The sequence below is a fragment of the Armigeres subalbatus genome, chromosome 3, assembly GCF_024139115.2.
Source record: "Armigeres subalbatus isolate Guangzhou_Male chromosome 3, GZ_Asu_2, whole genome shotgun sequence".
In the NCBI taxonomy this organism is placed as follows: Eukaryota; Metazoa; Arthropoda; class Insecta; order Diptera; family Culicidae; genus Armigeres; species Armigeres subalbatus.
This window is the reverse complement of record NC_085141.1, coordinates 26,900,266-26,923,372: the sequence shown is the minus strand read 5'-3', so window position 1 is coordinate 26,923,372 and position 23,107 is coordinate 26,900,266. Positions and strand designations below refer to the sequence as shown.

At 39.2% G+C, this 23,107-nt stretch overlaps 1 protein-coding gene across 1 annotated transcript in view; it reads right to left on the bottom strand.

Moving 5' to 3' along the window:
• Positions 1 to 1,204: 1,204 nt before the first annotated feature.
• The window catches only part of LOC134221538 (uncharacterized), a 70,854-nt gene continuing 48,951 nt past the window's right edge, over positions 1,205 to 23,107 (bottom strand). Inside the window, exon 6 of the mRNA XM_062700732.1 lies at positions 1,205 to 1,440. Coding sequence (XP_062556716.1) covers positions 1,205 to 1,440 — 236 coding nt within the window. The remainder of the gene's footprint in view (positions 1,441 to 23,107) is intronic.

Here is a 23,107-nt window from a genome sequence, read left to right as displayed (position 1 = left end):
AAGTAATCCAGGTTTTAGGAAATGTAACATTTCTAGTTGCAAACATAGCGCAGAGACTATGAGGTGAAGTAAAAGATGGGTTGTGCTACTCATTATTGATGTGTGGCGCGCAGATGATGAAGCAATTATGATATAATTGAAACGTGCTCTTCTGATGCTAAGCTCAAAAGTGTGCTGGGATAGTTGTAACAGTATTGTAGAAATATGCTTGATTATTGATAGCACATTCCAGTGCAGGCAATAGATTGTCATAGTTATTAGTTAATAACTATTTTCCCTAAATTTTATTTTGTTGTATTGAATATATCTGGTGGAAATAAGTATGAAGACAAACTCGGTTTCCATACAAAATTGCCATGTTGGGAGGTCAATATCTCGATTCTTGGCAATTTACCTTTCCCGTCAAAAATTGTATCTTGTTTTATTGTCTCAGTCGATTCTTTGGCTTATTTAAGGTCAACTTTCCCAAAGAACACATATTTTTTAAGCCTCTAAGTATTATTAAAATTAAAAACAAAAATCGAAAAAGTGCTGTTTTTTTACGATTGGCCCGATTTGGAACCTACACCGGGTGAATTTTTCAGGCTGGTTCACACGTACATCACTTTTTCGGTTCTTGTTTTGCCTTTTTGTTTTTAAAAATAGTTAGAAGCTTAAAAAAATATGGGTTCTTTGGGAAAGTTGACCTTAAGTATGTAACGGTTTATTCCGGTGGAGTCATCATAAAATTATCAAAATAGTGAAGACGAACAAATTCCGCTTAAAAACTTGGCTTTTGCGCCAATTCCTCGAAAGGAATTGCCAAGATTCATTTTAATTTGCCCAGCTTGCTAGTCGGCCACGTCGTGGTCCGAAAACCGTTATTGCGGAATCTGCTCAATCATATTCACTTTCAACACTAAACGATTCGTCAACAAAACGTCAAACTAATTACGAAATTTATTAACCGAATCAAACTTTCTCACAACATTTTACAAAGCTAGCCGTACACTCTCACATCGGATCCAAATTCCGAACTAAAAAAAACCGACCGCTTCGCGCTGCGGAGTAAAATTCACAAAAATTACACAGCGTGATCTTCTAATTCGCACTTAACTTACGTCGGTTTTCAGTTGGATGGTGCGTATGATATCACTCGCCCACATCGTCACCACATGTTGCAAAAACTATTTAATAACTCTTATATTGTTGGTTGTAGTAACAACTACAAATCCCAACCGTTGATCGATGGTGGTGGGTGGGGAAGGGCTGGCGAACCACTGTCCGTCTGGTCTGCATAGTTCACTCGTTGACTATCCATCCGCAAGGCACCAGCGATGGGTAGGCTTCTACCTACAGCACCCGCGATGACTGCTTGCCGCGTCAGCAGCTGAACGATGCTGGCTGCTATCCCGGCGACGGCTTCCTTCAAAGCCAAGGCTGGCTGTTTGTCCCGGGATGCTTATTTAGAGTCGACTTTCGCCCATCGACTGTAGTGAACTGAGCCTCGATTCGATGCATGGAGGCTTCTTTTATACCCTCGCTAGGTACCGATCGTTCGCTTTGCTTTGTGTGAGAAGGCTTGATGCAGCGTATTGTAGCGAATGTATTACATTTAGATGCGCAATTCACAGTGTGTCGTGATGAACAAATCTTGACACATAATTAAAGATGCGCAAAATTAATATTTTGTTGACAAAATCGTTACATTCATTTTTTCCCGGGGTGAAAAAAATGAAAATTTGCTTCAGGAAATTTTATATTATTAAGTAATACTAAACCTAACCCAAAAAATTATTGCTACAAAATGGTGTTCCAAGCAAATGCCGAAGTCTTTTATGCATCTGTTCTTTCGCAGAAGACTTTTTAAACTACAAAAATGCTCCAAACTAACTGTCGAAGACTTAAGTACTTCTGATCTTTCACAGAAGATTTTTGTATTAAATGCTCCGAAACTTACATCGATGACTTTTAATGACCTGGGAATGCTTCTAATCTTTCACAAAAGACTTTATTTTACACAAAAACCGAAAACCGTTCTCGCGAAGTTGTTCAGTTCACGTTATTTATAAAACAATAAACAAAAAAAAACACACAGCAAATTTAACTTTAACAAAACATCGCGAAAAAACATCAAAATTTATTAAGCGGATCAAACTATTTCACTTAGTTACATGCTAATTTCGATTGGCCAATTCGCTTCAAATTTCCACTAATTCTTTCTTCATGTGCACATTTCTTCACCCCGAAGGGCAGCAGTACTCACGCTACTGGTTGCTTGTCGTAATCGAAACTTCATCACACCTCCAAGAACCGACCGCTCCACGGTCGGTTCTCGATGACATTTGCTTGCAAAAGACCCGTGCAGGACAGACGAAGAGATGACTTGAAGAACGTCGCCACACCACATTGTTGGAAAATTATTTAATAACTCTTTGGTTTTGGTTGCGGTCAAAACCACATATCCAACCTGGTGGGTGGTGGGTGACCAACTGTTGCGGAACCGCTGTCGAACTGCACGTCTGGTCTTCACTCGATGACGAGTCCACACGGCACCAGCGATGGGTAGGCATACTACCTACGGCCTGCGTCGAATGCTTGCTGCCATCCCGGCGGCGACGGCTGATCCTCCAAGCCAAGGCTTGCTGTTGTCCCGGGATGTTTATTTATAGTCGATTTTGGCCCATCGACTGATCAAAACTGACACCAGTTTCGTAGTAGTAGTAGTAAAATTCTTCTTTATTTAATCATTTTCTGTTCTACAATTATTATTTTTCTACATGTACAGTGCTCGGCCGGCTTGGCCCTCCAACTTCAATTTTAAATTTTTATGTTTACATTGTTATTTAAGTGTTAATATGATATATCATGACGGCCTTTAGGAGGCGCTGGTGTGTTTTTTAAAATTTGATAACCTAACTACTATGTACACTAATATTTACAATAAAAAATTTGATAACCTAGATTGGAACTAGCGCCCTAATTGGAGCCTGATCCGAATGCAAGCAACGGACCCTAAACTTTTCTTTACACTCACCAAAGCGTTCATGTAAGGTTTTTATTCCGGCCAGACGGTGGACCTCGGATGTTCTTGTCCTGGGAGGGGTGTTGAGGATCATCCTCAGGAATTTGTTTTGGACCCGTTGAAGTTTGAGGTGGTGGGTTTTAGCGCAGCTCTCCCAGATCGGCATGCCATATACGACCACAGGGAGGATGATTTGCTTGAAGACAGCAAGCTTATTTTTCCGGGACATTGACGACTAATGGTTGATCGAAGTGTAAGGTAGTTTCAATAAAACGTTACACTTCGTCAACGTTTTGTTAATCTGTTGCCTGGAAATAAGCTTGCTGGCGAGGGTAGTTGGCCTCATTGGTCCATTCCCCTGTCGTGCCATTGAGGATGATTTTACAGTCCCCAGGCGGAACAAGTTTAGGGGATTTGGAGTGGGGGAAATGATGACCTGGGTCTTCGCCGCGTTGATACAGATCTTCCAGCTGGTGAGGTACTCTGTCAGGGCATCCAGGCCTCGTTGGAGTTTTGCCACTAGCGCTCTGATCACTCTACCGTTGTAGACGATGGATGTGTCATCTGCGAACAGAGACAGAATGCCGCCTTCTGGAGGTTCTGGCATGTCGGAGGTGAACAGATTGAAAAGCAGGGGCCCGAGGATACTGCCCTGGGGAACGCCTGCGACGATGTTGTGCGCATTGGAACTCGCTCCGCTGATTTAGACCCGGAATGTCCTTGCCGACAGGTAATTGTTGATGATTTTCACCAGGTAGCTGGGAAGATTGTAGCGTTGTAGTTTGTACACCAGGCCATCATGCCATACATTGTCAAATGCCTTCTCGACATCGAGTAAGGCCATGGCGGATGTTTTCGAGACAAACTTGTTCCGTCTGAGGTCGTTGGTAACTCGGGTCAGTTGGTGTACAGTTGACCGACCGCGTCGGAAACCAAACTGTTCCTCGAGCAAGATGTTGAGATTTTCGGCAGACTCAAGTAACCGATGATTAATAGCTTTTTCGAATAGCTTGGATAACCCTGAGAGAAGGCTGATGGGTCGATAACTTTTGGGGGAGGAAGGATCCTTCCCAGGCTTCCGGATGGGGATGACTTTCGCTGACTTCCAGGACGATGGGAAATAGCTAAGCCGGAGACACTGATTAAAGATCAGCGAGAGGTGCTCAAAGAACGGAGCACTCATGTGTTTGAGCTCGAGATTCAGGATGCTGTCGAAGCTTGGGGCCTTCATGTTCTTCGACGATTTGATATAGGCCGTCAATTCGTCAGCTGAGATCTCCAACTCCTCCGAGAAGTCGTTGGGAATCAAATGGATGTTGTTAGCATGCTCGTTGACGGCTGCTTCGTGTGGACTGACGATGTTCTGCCCAAGATTGTATGAGCTGACGAAGTGACGACCTATTTCAGCGACCTTCTCTGCAGGAGTTATCAAGCGATCCTTAGAGCCATTATTGTCTAGTGGGATCAAAGGTGGAATGGGCCGAGGCTTGGATTTTAGAATTTTGGTCATTTTCCAGAACGGCTTAGCATAATCTGGGAGAGTGCGGATCTTATTCGAGAAGTCGTTATTTTTGAGGTCCACCATTCTGGCCTTGATAATTTTTGTGATTCGATTGCAGCGTGCCTTAAGCTCAGGCAGTCCAGTACGCTGAAACTGCCTGCGAGTGACATTCCGCAATCGAATCAAATCTTTGGTGAGTGTATCGATGTTTAAGGAGTTGCTTACCTGCCGAGCCGTGACACCAGTTTCGTGTAGCGCAGCCCCTTTTATAGTTGGGCTAGGTACGAATCATTTGCTTCCCTATGTGTGATATAGCTTGATCGCGCGTGTGTATTAAATTTCCATGCACAATTCACAGTGTGTCAAAAGGGACGAAATTTGACCCGAAATTAAAATGCACCAAATTAACTTTTTATGTACATAATCGTTACAAGTAAGCCAAGAATCGATTGAGCGAATAAAATTTTTTGACGAGAAAGGCCAATTCGATTGTGCTGATTTTTCGCCAGCAGGCCTGAAATGAATTTTTATTCAATGAAAGTTACATTCATGCGGGAAAGAATCGTTTGGCCGAAACCCATTCGCTCGAAAGCCATTTGGTCGAATGCCACTAGGCCGAAAGTTGTTTGGCCGAATATACTATTTGGCCGAACAGACCATTAGGCCGAAAGTTATTTGGCTGAATGGGCCTTTTGGCCGAAAGTCATTTGGCGGAAAGGGTCATTTGACCGAAAGGGATATTTGACCGAAAGGATCATTTGGCCGAAAGCGTCATTTGGCCGAAAGGGCCAATAGGCCGAAAGGGTCATTTGGCCGAAAGGCTCATTTAGCCGAAAGGGTCATTTGGCCGACAGGGTCGTTTGACCGAAAGCAACATTTGACCGAAAGGGCCATTTGGCCGAAAGGGTCATTTGACCGAATGGGTCGTTTGACCGAAATGGTCATTTAGCCGAAATGTTCATTACGGCGAAAGGATCATTTGGCCGAATATAACATTTAGCCGAATAAGACATTTGGCCGAATAGGTTGTTTGAAAAGTGAGAAATGAGGATTGAGAAGTGAGACGTCTGACTTCTCACGCTTAATTTTTCGGCCGAAAGGGTTTCAGCCAAACGACCCTTCACAGTTCTAGTGGTTAGTTCTTGGGGAGCTTGAGCTTGAGCTTGAGCTTGATTGACTGCCCGTAGTTGCTACTCCATTATGACCAGATCAGCTGTTCTTGCACAGAGAACCAATAGATGTTTGCTTGGACCTAGCACTCATCTTCAATGTACAAGTACTGGTGATCTCATTTGTTAGGTCATACTGGCGCCTGCCACGTCAGAATGCAAGTTAATGTAGGGAAGGGGGAGGAAATGATGATGCAATCACTCGCTCACTGCAAGAAGAATATACCTCTGCACTTGCCACGAGTTCATATGGAATTTATTGGAATTTTTGAGTTAGGTTCGCTAGGCATAGGTCCGTCTTGGTTAACGAGCTGCCAATGTGATAGGGATAGGAGAAAGTATCTAATGGAATTTTTAATTGGATGTACACTCAGCCAAGAAAAGAAAAAAAAGTCGGCTTCGGCTAAGCAAGACGGTTCATTTTTATCCCCTGTCATTTAATTCGTTCTTTTCGAATTTTCGAAGTTTGTGAAAATTTTAATAGTCTGCGAACTTGATATTGAGTCAACCACCTCATATGATGATGCCAACTCTGGACCTATCTGCAACAGAAATTTCACCTGATCCGGCTCGACTCCCACCCCAGCGGTAACCCTGGACCTCTTCATCAACGATACAAGCACTGGACACAGTACAGTGAACCAGCTCTAGGCATGCCGTCTGTAGCAGAGAAGAGGATACTATTTCTGCCACCATCAATAGAAGAAATAATTGCGACGGTGGCAGTGGCATCGAAACCGGAACAAGGGTGAAGATTTTGTAGGAGTGTTTCTTCGGAACGAACCAGAACTTTAAAAGGCAGTAACCCCACGAGAACTTTCGCAGCACCCAAATCAGCCTCAGCTGGGCCAAAGACTAAAAGGAAGCAAAGATGGATGAACTATGGGTGAACTAAATTGGTGAGCACGTTCCAATTCTTTACTTTTTCTTCTCTGATCGCTTCACTAAAATACAGTCGCCTCTCCACATCTCGATATTGAAGGGACCATCGAGAAAGGGAGAGATCGAGGAATGGAAGGAAAACTGAAATGGGTACTAGATCCAAAAAAGCTCGTTGCTATGAAAAACGTCAACAAAACAAATGTCATTTCCTGTTGTTGACATGTTTGTTATTGTCCGAAGATGGTCTAGTACCCTAAAAATTTGATCATATCGACATAAGGAGAGTGGATCAGAGGAAAATATGATCAGATCACATCGACATAGAGAGATATCGAGATAGGGAGGTTATAGAGACGTGGAATGCCTAAATATATGTAGATTGGAGGGACCGAGGAAACCATTGACATAGGGAGAGATATCGAGATACAGAACATCGAGATGTAGAGAGTCGACTGTATGAATAAAAAAATAAACAATAAATACGCACAGGGCATCGTTTGCTGCTATTGCCGCGGATATTGTGGGAGTCCCAGATATACGGTTCAAGCTTTAGTTAGCAACGGTGGCTCTTCTCGATCTTCTACTCCCTGAGTAGTTAGTACGAATAAGGGCGTCCTTGTGAAGTCTTGCTGTACCTGTTATGATCAACTAGTACATCCCATTCCCTACACTTCTGAAGAAACCTTCCTTGCTTCAGAAGTGATTCCTTTTTGTAGTACTAGTCTTCGTAACAAAAAGGGCACCATAACGGAGCATGAGATCTGATCAAATTATTCGTAGTACTACGTGATCAACACCCCCGACTGGGTGAGGGATAGAGGATGAAGCACACAGAAGCACACCAGATGTACACTCAGCCAAGAAAACTAGCGATAATCATACGAATATCTTATGTTTTTGCCTTTCTCGTATACTAAGTATACATAAAGGCTATATGATCACTCCAAAACCAAACTTTTGATAGAAGGCTCGGACACCCATAGTGTTATATACCAATCGACTCAGCTCGATGAATTGAGGTGATGTCTGTTTGTGTATGTATGTATGTATGTTTGTATGTATGTATGTGTGTTTGTGTGTATGTGTACAAATTTTGTAGACACACTTTTTGGAATTTAGCATTACTCGATTTACTCGCAACAAGTTGCATTCGACGGGGAATGCGGTCCCATTGTTTGCTATTGAAAATTGGCCTGATCGGACATTGCATTTCGGAATTATTGAAAAATCATTGTTTTTTCCCAAAATCGAAATTTTTTTTTTCAAGGATGGTGGGAATGCATAGTAATTAATGCAAAAACATGCAAAATGATAGAAAATATGCGATCTATCCCCCTAAAGTGCTTTTTGACCTTTCCTATGTGATTTTTTCAGTACATTTTACGATGCACGAGAAAGGCATCATCGTCGCTAGGTGGATTAATCTGGGTTTTTTGCTATAAGAATTACTTATAAATTTCATTCGATTTTCTTATGAACCGTGTGTTATTTGACCGAGAATGATTTTCATAACTTGTCTTATAAAAATATTAAGTTTTATCAGAGCCCATAAAGAAATTCATAAGAGAATCTTATGAACATCAATCATTCTTGCATATGAGGGTCATAATATTTTCAATACTATTTATACATGCCTTGCTCTCTCAAGAGATAAAAAAAGAAATACAAAAAAATGCCACAAACCATTGTACAACATAACAATTTATTGTTCTCCTAAAGTCGTATTTGATATAATTACATTTTGTTTGATGATATTTAGACTAAAGTGATAATTACTATTTGCTTCGCGAACATATTTGCACTTTTTTTTCTCAATGTACCTATCAATCAATATCAATAGTGCCAGATGGATGTTTCATCGAGAGTCGAGATGGTTCCATCACATGAGCTGGGATTCTTTAGAAACGTGTCATAGTCGGTGGCTTCCTCTGCTTCTGGTGGGAAATTTTTAATTTTGTTATCGATCAGCTGGTCATCGTCAACAGGATTCTGTAATATATGAGTCATGATCTTAAAAGCAAAAAATAGGAAAGAAAATCTTATCACGAGGAAATATTTACTCACCTTTCTGATCCTCCAATTAACAACCAACTCCTATATATAACTGGTCGATCTGAGGAAATATAGAGATAGACAATATTTTCTTTTTGATGTTCAGCGTTGTCTGCTGCACTTCGTGGTGTATCGTCGAACAAGCTTGCAATGAGAAAGTTTGAATGATCGTCTATACTGCCCTTGATCACATAGTTGACGTATAAGCCAAAATGACCAAAACACTTTTTTGCGGATATGGATTTTTCGTACGGTTATACATATGCTCCATGAAAAAATATTCATATTTTGTTCGGAAACATTCGAGCTATGGCGATAATTGTTTTTGGAAAAATAGTAATTTTATCGCATAAGTTGACGTACCTCCATTACCTGCTACAATAATGGAGCAAAAACCTGTCTCATATTTTTACGACATTCACAATCCACTAAATAAGCACAACATAGGTTTTCGTTTTACTTTGTCGTATTTCAAGACTACTTTAAGATTCGGGCGTAACTGATTTTGAAATCAAAAATGAATATGCAAGTTCCTGCTAAAGCAAGCATTTCTTGTGGAATCCACGGTATAATCCGACAAAATAAGCTTTCATCCATCGAGGTGTTTACATTCGTTTACATTCTTTTGAATCAATAAAATAATGTTAGTTTGCTAAATATTGTCGCCAAAAGTTTTAATTTAAGACAATCGCGATTATAAAAGAAGAATGAAAATCCATTAATTATGTAATGCAACGATTAGCCATTTGTGTCACACTTTTTTTTAGAAGCATATCGAAATTGTGCATGGGAAAACACACTTATCTAAATCCCCATTCCTTCTCTAAAGTGTAGTAATTGATGGGTATTTTCGGAAAGTGCATATCAGAACCAAAATCTAGCATCATTTTTTTACGTGACAGGAGAGGTCTGCTACTGAGGACTTAACACATAAGAATTAGTGCGTGTTAAATGTCTTTTTATTTGTACCTCAGCTTGATAATATTGGTATGTATATTTCGAGCACATCCCAGTCAACACAAAGTCGTTTATGATGCCACATAAGATGCTAAAGTGGAGGCCATATACGTTCAAGTTGTATGGGGAAATACGTATATCGCCTCCACTTTAACATCTTATCTGACATCATATACCAGCTTGTGTTGACTGGGATCTACCGGGAAGGATCCTAATATATTCCACGGCTGTTACACAGTAAAATATTATGAAAATTAGCCACGACGGAATTTATAATTGAATGTAAAATTTGGAAACAGAATGTGTACCAGATCATAATTTTAAATGTATGTGATGTAAATGATAAAATCATTGAAATTTCAATTGAATATATCTTAATTTTACATGACTCTATTGGAAACCTTTGTGAGCGAGCACGTGGCTGTCAAAACAAATCAAAACAAACTTAACTTCATTTCATGCAAACCGCAGCTGGCACCTATTTTATTCATATAAGAATCTACTTAAACGGATATCTTCGCATATGAAAATAAAGCAGCCTTTATGACGCTGCATTTCATCGCTGCAACTCTATGTTTTTTGCTTCTTCCGACGAGAAATCTGTGATGCATTCAGCATACTGAGTCTCAAACGATTCCAGCTCGAAGGAGTTTCCGCTATCGTTTAGCCTAATGACGAATTATCTAATCTCCAAAACGCATAACCTGTTACATCTGGATCGACTCTTTATCAAGAAGCGGAAATACCCGAGAGGATAACAAGTTGGGCTTTCAATCTGCAGACCAAAGTTCGATTCCCATGATTTGCTCCTATTTTTTTATTTTCCAATTAAAATAAGAACTGTAAAATTCCAGTACGCGTAAATTTGAAACAACCTATATTGCGCATAAGCCCCAAAATTTTATTCCCACCTTTGGGTTTCCGCGCCGAGCACTCAGCGCCAGACTCGGCGACAAGGAGATAGTGGTCAAGTTGGTATTCCTGATTTTTTGACAACTGATGTGGATTAGTTGTGTGAGTGCACCGGTGTCAAAAAATAGAGCTTTTGGCTGAAAATTTAGTTGTCAAATGCACATTTTGACAGCAATATAGATGTATGAGTGAATGAAATATGCAAATGCTCTATCGCGGAAGCAGTCGCTGAAGACAAGTGTCAATGGTTTCAGTGACGAAACGAAAAGTTTCAATGCAAAAAGCAATAACTTTATGTTGTTTAACACGGAGCAGATTTGTTACATCTACTTGAACGGAAATTTACAGGTTCTGTTCGTACTGTGTATTTTAGTTTTTACAATTGTAATGCAATTCTTATTCATGTTTTTCATTACCTCATCCGGACAGAACTGAGTTATAAAACATGATATGGACTTTGATGTAAGATTCAAAAGTGCAGGCAAAAATATCAACAAAAAATGCACCGAAGTGTTATTCAAATATTAAGATGTGTTATGGATAAAAACAAACTAATAGAGATATTAATCACTTCTTCCAAATACCATTAACTGATAACCTCATGATATTTCAGAACAAATATGGATATTGTCGTCTGATATTTTGTGCTTTTATATCCTACATATAAATCAGGCCCATATCTCATTTTGCAATCTAATCACTATTGATTTACTTCTAATCCTCATCAACTCAGGTATTTTAAAATAAGGATTGGAACCATTTTTGCTTAAAATTTGGTTGGAGGGCTTTGGCCAATACATGAAAACGGTAACTGCTTGCACACTTGTTACAGAACCATTCTAATGCTATAATAGTGCAAAAATCCCCGTTCGGTACTGATTAAATTCTTTGCAACACGAACTCTTCCACACATAATTTTATCTTTACCACATAATTTTAATTTTCACGGAAAGAGCTATCCGAAAAACCTTTACCGGAAACTCGAACTTTTCAAAATATTTCCCTTCTTAAATCAATAAATCAATAATTGTAAGTAGCTTACAACGGTCCTTGCAGATCGTTCGCCCCTGTTCATGTGAAGGAAACAACGGCGTCATCCGCAAGCTATCTTAACGAGCAATTTTCCATGAGACATTTGTCTAAGCATCTAAACGTATAAATTATAAAAAGGGGGCTTGAACATAACCCATGAGTCTAATTCTAGAAGTTGATGAGTTTAGTAGTTGCATTTGTCAACGAAAACAGAGTCGAGAGCCCCCTAATGTCCAAAAAACTGAACCCATTTGATCTGCATGGGAGTAGGCCATGAGGCCCTCCTTAGCCGTGCGGTAAGACGCGCGGCTACAAAGCAAGACCATGCTGAGGGTGGCTGGGTTCGATTCCCGGTGCCAGTCTAGGCAATATTCGGATTGGAAATTGTCTCGACTTCCCTGGGCATAAAAGTATCATCGTGCTAGCCTCATGATATACGAATGCAAAAATGGTAACCTGGCTTAGAAACCTCGCAGTTAATAACTGTGGAAGTGCTTAATGAACACTAAGCTGCGAGGCGGCTCTGTCCCAGTGTGGGGATGTAATGCCAATGAGAAGAAGAAGAAGGGAGTAGGCCATTTGGATTTCTGTGGAAAACGGTGCAAGACAATCGTTCGTTCTCTTGCCTCTGCACAATTCAAATTGGGATTCTGATAGAAAGCCATTCCATTCAACCCATCTGTCCAGCTGATTAAGAATCATCTTCTCAAACAGCTTCCGTATACACGACAACATCACGATTGGACGGTACGAGTTATGATCTGACAGGGGTTTCTCCGACTTTTCAATGGCGATCACTCTTACAAGTCTCCATTCATCTGGAACAATGTTTGTTGTTCTCCAGGAGTTGATTATATAAGTTCAACAAACGCCTCTTCGCAGCGTTTGGGAGGTTTCTAAGCAGGTTAAACTTAATTTTATCCATTCTTGGGGCAGAATTTACAAAAAAGGAGGGCAAGCGAGAACTTGATCATCAAAAAGGGGTTATCCATTTCACTTCGACCGAGGTTAGCGTCACGCACGATTATTTGACTTGGAACTTGGAACTTGGAGCGAAAGCGAAGATCCAGCAAGGAGAACTTTCCCTGACTTCGTTAACCGTCGCCGCGTTTTGCATTCTCCTCCCGACAGTCCAAAGAGTTGACATCGACGTTTTCCGCGATAGCCCATTAACGAAATTCCGCCAGTAACCGCGTTTCTTGGCATTAACAAGACTCTTGAATTGGGTTTAAGAGAAATATATCGATCGTAATTATCTCGCGTACCGCGCTTTCGATAATTCTTGGACGCGTCGGATTTTTCTCGATAAACTCTAGTGCAGTGTACTCGTCATCATATCATACCTTCGAATTCCAGTATAGGTCGACGCTGTGATTGAAGCGCGCTGTTGTGAATCAAACCGGCGAGAAATCGGTATTCTTCCAACGGAATCAACCTCAGAATCAACCGCGGCTCCGGCATAGCTGAGCAAATGGACGTGAGACCTGAGTGTCGCACCGTCGCATTCGGCGATATGTATACAGAAGCTATGCTGAAGCTTTTTCCTGGAGCACCCCTCCATATCCATCACCTCGATCTCGGCGAATAAAGTTGAAATCGTGAAATAAAGGGATTTCAAAATATGAATATCATTGCATACTGCGGTGCATGGATTCAACATTTTGAAGTCAGATTCCTAAAATATATGCATCTGTTTAGTATATAAAGTAAAATAATCATCATTTATCGGTGCAAATCAACCGCAATTCAAAATATTCATTTCAGCCCCGGTAGATATTCATTTTTTACGCTCGATTATCAATCGGCTATTGAGGATCGGGCGGTAAATTTGGTATGGAAGTTTGACAGTAGACACGAATCAATGACGAGGTTGCCTACTGAGCATCGATGCAACTGATAGTAAAACGAAGATTTCCATCCTTGGGGCGAACACTCACGTGATAGATTTGTTAAGATGGGCTTAAATAAAGGCAAACTAGGAAACAGTGCAGCGCTCGATTTTGATGTCTGTGTTAGGGATGCGTGTATCGTTGTCGACTGAAACGGTGTTTGCAGAGATTTGTACGTTTTTCTGGCAGTATGTTTTAAAATACATTTTTCCGTTCGTTAGGAAAAGTTTTATCCTAGGTTGTTGATTTTATTAGTGAGTGCATGAGTTCTGCTGACAATTCCTCGATACTTCAACACGCTGGTATGAACGACGGCATAGCGTAAGCATGACGCAATTGCACTCCCGTGTCTCTGGTTGATGCTCCTCTTCCGAAAAACAATCAATATTCGCTATTGCAACAATGACAACAGGCTCGACGACAGTGCGTTTGGAAACTCTTATTGTTTCTCTGTCCGGTTGCCGCTAAACATGGCGATCATTTTGGTGCTTGGTATGTGAGACCGGGTCTCAAACAAAGTCCTTCCCAGTGCTGGCGGATGAAATTGTGCCGGGAGTTTCAGTAAACTTTCAACGATGTATAATTTCAACTAGGAAATTGTAAGTAATTTCCAATATGATCCACGTCATGATAAGTTGCGATTAATCCGGCACATAAGAGTCATAACCAAGCGCACAACAACGCCAAATCGACTAGTTGTGCCCATACTAGTACTACTACTCTGCCGCCCATAATGCTGGGTAGATCACTTTCACGTAGTGTATTACGAAGTAAGATCTACCAAACCGATCCTTGGCTTAATCCTTTTTCTGTTTTTCTTTTTCAAGCTAGCACAACGGGCTGTGGTTATTCAAGAATTCATCGTATTTAGTCCTTGATACCAATAGCCGACTCTTAAGACTAACAACAATTGACCCTACCCTGCAGTTGGTTGAAAAACTCGAACTCTCTCCGTTTGAGGAAAATCGAAGCAACTTGTCTAGTCATTAGTTGAGAAAAACAAAACAATAACTATATCGCATGCACTTATACACTGAGTACACGGATAATGCACAGTTGCCGCAAAGTTAACAGTTAACGTTGTATCATTTGTCTGACCTACCTATAGAATTCGGGTTTTTTTTCTGCTAGAAGTAGCATCACACTCTACAGTCGATTCAAAAGTATAGGATTGCTAATGTCGTTCCTGTTCGTGTGACTAAGTGACCTAGGATACTGACTACAAGTGTCAAACCGTTGCTGGTGATGAAACCAAACATGCACTACAACATGATGCATTAATTATCGCCAATTGAAGCTTGCCGAAGCATAATTTGGCAAAATAATTTAATTGACTACAGCGCTGGCTAGTCAGATTGGTTCTGCTATCCAATGGAACTAACAATCGACAAAGAATAGCTAGCTGTAATATGTACCAACAAACAGGCCCATCGACGCACTATTTGGTGTAGAGCGGACAACATTGCCCTCGTGTCTATGTGCGGTACCCGCTGGAGGTGCAGCCCTGCCGTCCTGTTTAGTCACACTCACACTAAGTCGACAACTAAGAAGCTTTCCCCGAAAGCAAACATTTGTTCTGGTCCAATGTAGCTCATTAAAACTCGGATTCGCCTACATCAGTGATCCCCAAAGTGCGGCCCTCCAAGCTTCTTCCTGCGGTCCGCGAAGGATTTCAGAGAATACACTACATGTGGCCCATCGTTAATCATTACATGACAAGAGAAGCTTTTCATTATGTCCATTTTGTTTGTTGCATTTGAGGATTCTGTAAGTTCGTACAACCTAATTGTTGAAACACCATATAGAAAGCATGAATCGTGTTATCATTGATTAATGAAATTCATCACTTCATAAATGTTATGTAGGTCAAACGTATTTCCCAAACATATATCCCTAACTACGAAAATAGCACATGTAATTGTAATAATGACTTACTAAAAACAAATTAGGGCTCGGCGAAATTAAACTGAGAAATTGCTAGATTATTAACTCCAGATTAACGCTAGATTATTAACTCCATCCGATAATTATCAACTATCATATCGACGTTCTTTAAGCTACAGAAAATATTGAACGAAATCGAGTTTTTTTTTCAAGCTCCGATATTGATGAAAAAAGGTTTCAGAAAATCAATTGATACGGAAAATGAAAGCAAGATTCAGAATGCAGATTTACTCGATTCTTATTCAACACTGCTGGCATGTTCACCTGGGATCAAACACATTTTTGAAACATGCTGTCGTTATTTGCGTGACAACTTATAATGGATAAAAAAATCCTAAAAATAAATTCATGAGATCGTATGAGCTTTATGCTACGTTTAAACAGGGCAAGTGAATTGAACAACTTGATTTTTTTTCGTTCAAGTGAGTTGAATGAAGGTGTTTAAACCTACAATTCGCGTTCAATTCAAGCGACTTGTTAAACTCACTTGCCTTGTCTTAACTTAGCATTAGGAAAAATAGTTTATAAATAATACTTTCTGCCAACTGAACCGAAGAGATGATGTTGCAGAAGAATTTTCTCTTGTCAGGTCTGAAAGAGCAGAAACAGTAATATTGACTCAAAGTCAGCTACGGCGATAAAACCTGCATAATTGAAGGTCCTTACAAGTTTGTTTTTCGAAAAAAATTGACTGGAATAAAATATTTTGCTGATATTTCATTTGTATTTAAAATTTTGTACTAGGCTTTATAATTCTGTTTGATAAAAGAACAAAAATTAAAAACATACTGCGGCCCGCTTCAACAGTTCAAAATTGCAATGTGGCCCTTGATAGTAAGCATGCTGGGGACCACTGGCCTACATGGTTCTCAGTATGATAGTTACCATCAACTGTGTGTACAAAAAACAGTCCACTTCGTAAGATATCAATAAAATAAAGGGGGTTTGAGGGAATTAATGTATGAATCATTTATTACGGAGAAAAAGAAAAATTTGGATAGCTTCGCGGAAATAACGCGCAGACAGAAATCCCCGCATAGAACAAATCACACATAGTGTGCGTTGAATCGAGTTCAAACATAACAACAAATCAGCTGCCATGAGGTCCAATTATTTGACGTACACAATCATGAAAGGATTTAACAATATCATTACCTGGCCGAGGAGTCAACTAACCCGAAACGAATTGGACTTTGCTTTTGAGGTGCCGATGTACGCTGTAGTCGATTTCACGCGGGAGAGACCCCAGTTCGTATCGGTTGGTTTTACAGGCAGCTTACTGGGCCTGCACACCAAAATTTGGGCTAGCGTACTTTAAGCGGCACTCGGTCGCTTTAGTGTATAGGTCCTACTTGTGGATGCATGTAGGTTTTTAAAGAAGTTGAACATAGCTCATTTTCAAACCTAATCCCACCCCAAACAACCCTCACACTTGCAATCAACCAGAGGACGGTTCGTCAAGCTTTTGAACATACTTAGTTCCTACTTCCCCCTAAAACTTTAAATGTAACTGAATTTCTCTTTTCTATTCGGTAAGGCATCGTTTTTTGTGTAGTAAAATATTCTTATTTTGGAATTGTTCATTTCGCGCCGAACAATTCAGCACGAAATGTCATAAATATAAATATAAACAAAACAATGCAAATTTCACAATAGCTGCCTTTGATCATTTACTTTGAATTTTTCTGGTTTCCAAATTTTTCTTGCAATGCGTAATATCTTATCCTGATCTTATACTTAACAGTAAGCTTTCTGGCCATTGAAATGGAAAGTAGGCTCTGAAATTAAAATAACATAATTAAAAAACAAATCGCCACCCCGCAAACGCGAGGTTTCAGCAGCCATTTTGTTCGCGTGTTAGACGCAATTGTACCGAAAGTGAGTGTGTTTGAATTGCAAATCGCAATTAATAGAGTAGGATCACCAACATAAATAACAAAGGGATCGCTTCTCAAGGTGCGTATTGCGCTATTTACAGTGTTAGTTTGACCAATTAGCCTGTTTTAATTTAAGTTTTTTGTTAGTAAATAGCTGTACGGATTATGATCCTATGATTCAAAATCCGTCCATGGTGGACGGATTTCGATTCAGGAGGTGTTGATTTTGTTCGTAATTTTATCAATTTTATCATTACTTTCAGTGTAATACAGTGGAGCACTGAAAAATTAGAGGCCCTTGTGCAGTTAGATCAATGACGAACGTTCTATTTGTATTCGATTTGTATGCATCACGGTAATTAGAATGCCGCCATCCAACGTATGAATTTAGATTTATACATCACCAAATTTCGTCACCAAAGCCTCTTTCATTGTTGAAATCGTTGGGACCTCAGCTGCCTGTTTAAAAGTGCACTTTGTCGTTAGTTTAACGAATTTTCAATTCTGAATCTAGCAAAAAATCCTATTTTTATATGTATTGAAAAGACAGCCTTCTAGATGAATGCAGTGTTGCCAGTTGCCATAAACCTAGGCTTTAAACGAAAAGAAGACCGACGACGGCACCAAGCGCACTGGTGTGATGGTACCGTGCCGGCAGGAAGAGCTCGCTGTCTCTGTACGACACTACGATTGAGGGTCCGCGGGAATGTTCACTCCGACTGTAAACCACCACGCGCCTCCATCAACTGAAGGGAAACTTTTACAGTACTCGTTCAGTCCTGGTCAGCCTAATAACGTTACCCGCCGAAACAAAAACCAACGATCTCCGGTCGCCCTGGACGGTTCTTTCACCTGGACACGCGGAGTCCTAAGTGCATTGACTGATTCTTTAGCAACGGACGATAACGGAACGCGAGTTTCGGTCACTTTTCCAAAAAAACCCACGCCTTGAAATGGCTGATCTGATACACAATTCGAGTAAAAAAAAATGTTTCTTGAACCGAACAGATGCGTTAATCATGAAATATTCGAGACATAATCAATACACCAATCATTTTTCATTTTTCACGTATTTGTGTATAGGTCCAGCTGTAAAATCAAGCTGGTGAAAACGGCGAACCAATGATCATAATTGGCAAATCCCAAAAACACAATAATAAAATTACGACAATATAGAATAATTTGTTCTTACCGAAACTCTTATGAAAAATCGTAGCCACAAAATTAAACACATATGAGTGTAAATTAAATATGTTGAATATTCCAAATTACTAAATCTCTCACCCTTTTCTCAAACGAATGAAAAGATGTTCAGAGTATTCTATACCTTTGCATCTAATGCTGTGGACCGCTGCTTTCAAACTTGACCATTTATTCTGTGAACTGCGGGGACCACTTTGAATAGGTGACCGTCGAGCAATTTGCAATCCAAACTAGGGAGCATAGCAACTACAGATGCTTCCTGTACGTCTGAGTAGTTTGTCGGAGTTGTTGTCAGCATCGTTACTCACTAATTGCCATGTTTTCTAACGAAGATACCAACATCGGATGCATAAACATTAGAGTGGGGCGTCATGGTCATTTTTTCAAATCAATGGTTTTTCGAAGCCATTCTGGGTCCTGAACAACTGTGCAGAATTTGGGACCGATTGGTTGCTTCCTCGCTTTCCGCATCGCGTTTGAAGTTTGTATGGAAATTAGTATGGGAGAACGTATATTTTTGCATTTCTACTACTTGAGGTTTCAGTTCATCGTAAACCAAGTGGCACATTACGTTAAAGTATAACCCAAAGGATGCCGAAAAACTTTGCTGAAGAAGGCACGTTGCTGGAACGTCCACGGAAAAAGTTAAAACGTTTCGAAGATTGAGTGTTCACACCATATGCAAAAAATCATTTATTCTGCCAGCACTGCCGAACTACGTGGGGCAATAATTTAACTGAGTGTTATTTCAAAATTATTGATTTTATAGTACTTTGGAGCTAATGGGAGATATTCGGAATGATTTCACAAAGTAGAAATTCCGACTAGAAGGAAAATGGGTTTTGCCCTCTGACAATTACAGGTTGTCCGGTAGTGATGGCAGAAACATTGATTTCTTGCATATGGTTAAAACAATCATTTTTCGAAACGTAATAAGATTTTTTGTAGACCTTCCAGCTACGTACCTTCTTCGGCAAAGTCTTTCGGCATCTTCCAGACTATATGTTAACGTATTGAGTCACGTGATTGATGATAAATTGAAGCCGCTAAGAGCAAAAATGTAAAAAAGTATGTTTTCCCATACTAATCTCCATGTAAATTTAAAACGCGATGCGGCATGCGAGGTCGCAACCAATCTAGCCCATATTTTGCACAGTTGATTGGGGTCCCAAAACGATTCAGAAAAACCTTGATCTCACTTGATCGGACGAAGTTTGCGTTTTCCCATACAACTGCGCCCCACTCTAATAAACATGTTTCCGCTCGCCATTTATTTGCAATGCAAAACTGGTTACTTGCCACTTCAATGCCGTTAACCTGGGCAAAATGTTGCATATTTTCAATGGCACGGGTGTGCGTGCAGCCATGGCACATTTCGGCGTGAAAACTAATGTTTATTCAAACAAAAATAACAAAATGTTTTCTATCTCTTTCGTCATTAACGATTTAATATCTATAAGATATGTTTTGACAGTTGGGTATCCGCCCCATTTTTTTTTTTGAAATATGGAGTTCATGTACAATATTCTCTTCACAAAAAGGCACCTGATAGATTTAAAATCGATATAATTCTAAAGGAAATCAAAAGATCACCAATCAACCAACCATAATCTTGTCGTGTCGTGGTTCATTAGTTGTTAGAACAAGCATATCGAATACCCTGAAGGGGAAAACGTATACCAACAATTTGAAACCAAGCTGTCTGTCTCTTTATAATAATAATAGTTCATTTATTTATCTTCAGATAATTAAAATTAATTCATACAGTTTTCACCTTAACATAAACATAGTTTTTACAAATTCAGAGCACTTTCTTTTAAATTCAATAATAGTTCTTGCATTTTTTATATCTAAAGGTAATTCATTAAAAATTCGTATTCCTCTATAATACATTGACTTTTGATTTGTCGTCATTGTAAATGGTACAACACGTAAATCGTCAATTTGCCTAGTTCTATGCTGATGTAAATTTCGTCCTCTAACAATAATGTTTGTTAAATATTCTGGCATGAGGTTATTCTTTAGTTTAAAAATTAGCACCAGCACATTAAATGTAATTCGTTGTTTGACTGTTTGCCATTGTAGTGCATCCAACATAATATTGATTGGAGTATACCTATTGCAATTCAAAATGAATCTCATAAACTTATTCTGCAGTTTTTGTAGCCTTTTGAGATGCGTGTCGCCAGCCAGAAACAAAACCGACGAACAGTAATCCATATGCGGTGCAACTAGAGACTTATACAAAAGATTTTACTCCAAAAGTTAACTGACTTCTCAGACGAGCTAACATACCATACTTTCTTGCTACTTTTTAACAATATTATCTATATGCTCCTTAAAATTTAATCTCTGATCAATATGCACACCTAAATATTTAAATACCGTTACTCTATCGATTTCTGTTCCGTCAATCCAAAGCTTTAATTCGTCATAGTTTATTTGTTTTTGTTGGTTACAACCATTGATTTCGTTTTTGTATATTTAGTTTCAACTTTTTGAATTTCAACCATTTAGTCAGTGTTACAATATCATCTTTCATTTTTTCAACTGCTAACAAAGGATCTTTTTCACCAATAAATAATACCGTATCATCAGCAAAGAGATTAACATCGCAATATTTAATACATTGCTTCATATCATTGATGTACAGAATGAAAAGCAATGGTCCTAAAACACTGCCCTGAGGTACTCCTAAAGGTACTAATTTGGGGCTGAAGTTGCATCATTGTATTTACAAATTTGCGTCCGATTCGACAAATATGTCTCAAACCAACTAAGGACTTTTCCTCCAATACCGTATTTACGCAGAGTATTTACCATTACAGGACGAGAAATTGTTTCGAATGCTCGTTTAAGATCCAAAAACAATACAATAATTGTCTTTTTTTCTTCAATCATTCTTTTCCACTTATACAAGAGTAAGTTTAGGGCTGATTCGCAGGAATGAATTTGTCTGAATCCGGACTGCTCCTCAATTAAAATGTTTCTATCATTTAGATATTCCAACAGTTGATCTTTTACAATTATTTCCAACACCTTCTCATATATCGGTAGCATATTAATTGGCCTGTATTCTTTAAGAAATCTGATACATACTCTAGTCATTCGTGAAAGTATTTTTTCCTCGAAATCGAAAGAAATCGTTTCCAAAGTAACTCCCCGCGGTTCCTAGCGTATATCCATCGATCGGCTTGCTCAACGCCGAGACTGAATACATCTTAACGTCTCGTTTACTGTTTTCTCCTACGAAATCTCTGCTAGTATCAATGGTGGTAAGAATATGGATATATGCATGGAATTCAGATTTTGTGTCAGTTGTGTGGCATATCGTGAAATAAAGTGACACCCCGTATCTATCCACGGCCCCATAAATAGGCAAAAACGAGTTGCTGATGTGGAACATGCAGAAAAAGAAACAGAATTCTCCAAGGAGATAATCCTTTTTTTGTGGTTGCCCAAAACGGTTCCGTTGGGTTTTTATTGCACTTTTAATGTTGTTTACATAAACTCGAGAATGATATTTCGGCTTTGGTTTTTCTTTTCAATAAAACGGGTGGTGACGATGATAAAGAAAACCCTGATAAACAGCAGATACAAGGCTGTGAGTTAATGCGTACCATGTGAATACAAAAATAGCTTGATGACACTGAACTTTCATCTGAATAAATATGTTTTTCTCTTTGAATGGGAATCGTTTTGTTTTCAACTTTTGAAGCTGTTTTCTGGTAAAGATTTTTTAGAAGATTTTCTTCACCTATTTAGCATATAATTTATTTTCTGAAATTTCCAAAATTTGCAAGTCCTCTTCATTCAATCTTATCTTACCTCATAATCCTGATAATTAGTATTCCGATTCCCATATGTCACGGTTTGGTAGGTGTGAATCGAGCGCTTAATTATCGATAAGCATGGTTTAATTATGCTGTTTTTGGCTTCTGGCGAATAACATCAAAGAATCCAAAATCCAAAACGCTACCTGGGATTACACCAGCCATGTTTGAAAATAAATCAGACACAACCATGTACAGTGAAACATTCAAAGGAATTAATTTCCTCACAGGTATTGAGTGAATCGATGATAATGGGAGTGGTAAATAAAAGTATAAGGCAACAGAGTGCTCGAGAACTGCCGCGATAACAATGCGTATATGGTAATATACAGTAAGAGCTTTCTATTTGGTTGTGGTTTCACTTAATGCAAGGGATCGTTTGGCGAATAGTTTCACCATTAAATTGAGAAGTAAAGAACTGTAGTAATTTCGAAATTCACAGAAATAAAGAGAGAAAGAAAAAAATGAGTACATCTATAAGTTTTATTTTCCATTCAATATTTTACAACTAATGATTTTTATTTGATTTGCGTTCAATTCGAATTTCAATTTTGATCCAATACCAGCTTTTTACGCAGGCCATGTTATAGATTTTCAATCATCCCTTTTGACATTTCACGTGTCCACTATAATTTTGATAATTTCATTAAAGTACACATTGTTCTGTTTGAAAAAATATATTCAGACCAACAGGAATAAATTTTGGCTGTTACGCCCTTTTCAAATGTTGGTCTAGATATATATGGAAACGTCAAGTTACTTTAAGTCAATTTCAACTATTCGAGGCTTTTATCTTGATTATCAAATTTATCTTGACGCTCACTGCGGAACAAGAGATGGATTCTCCCGGAG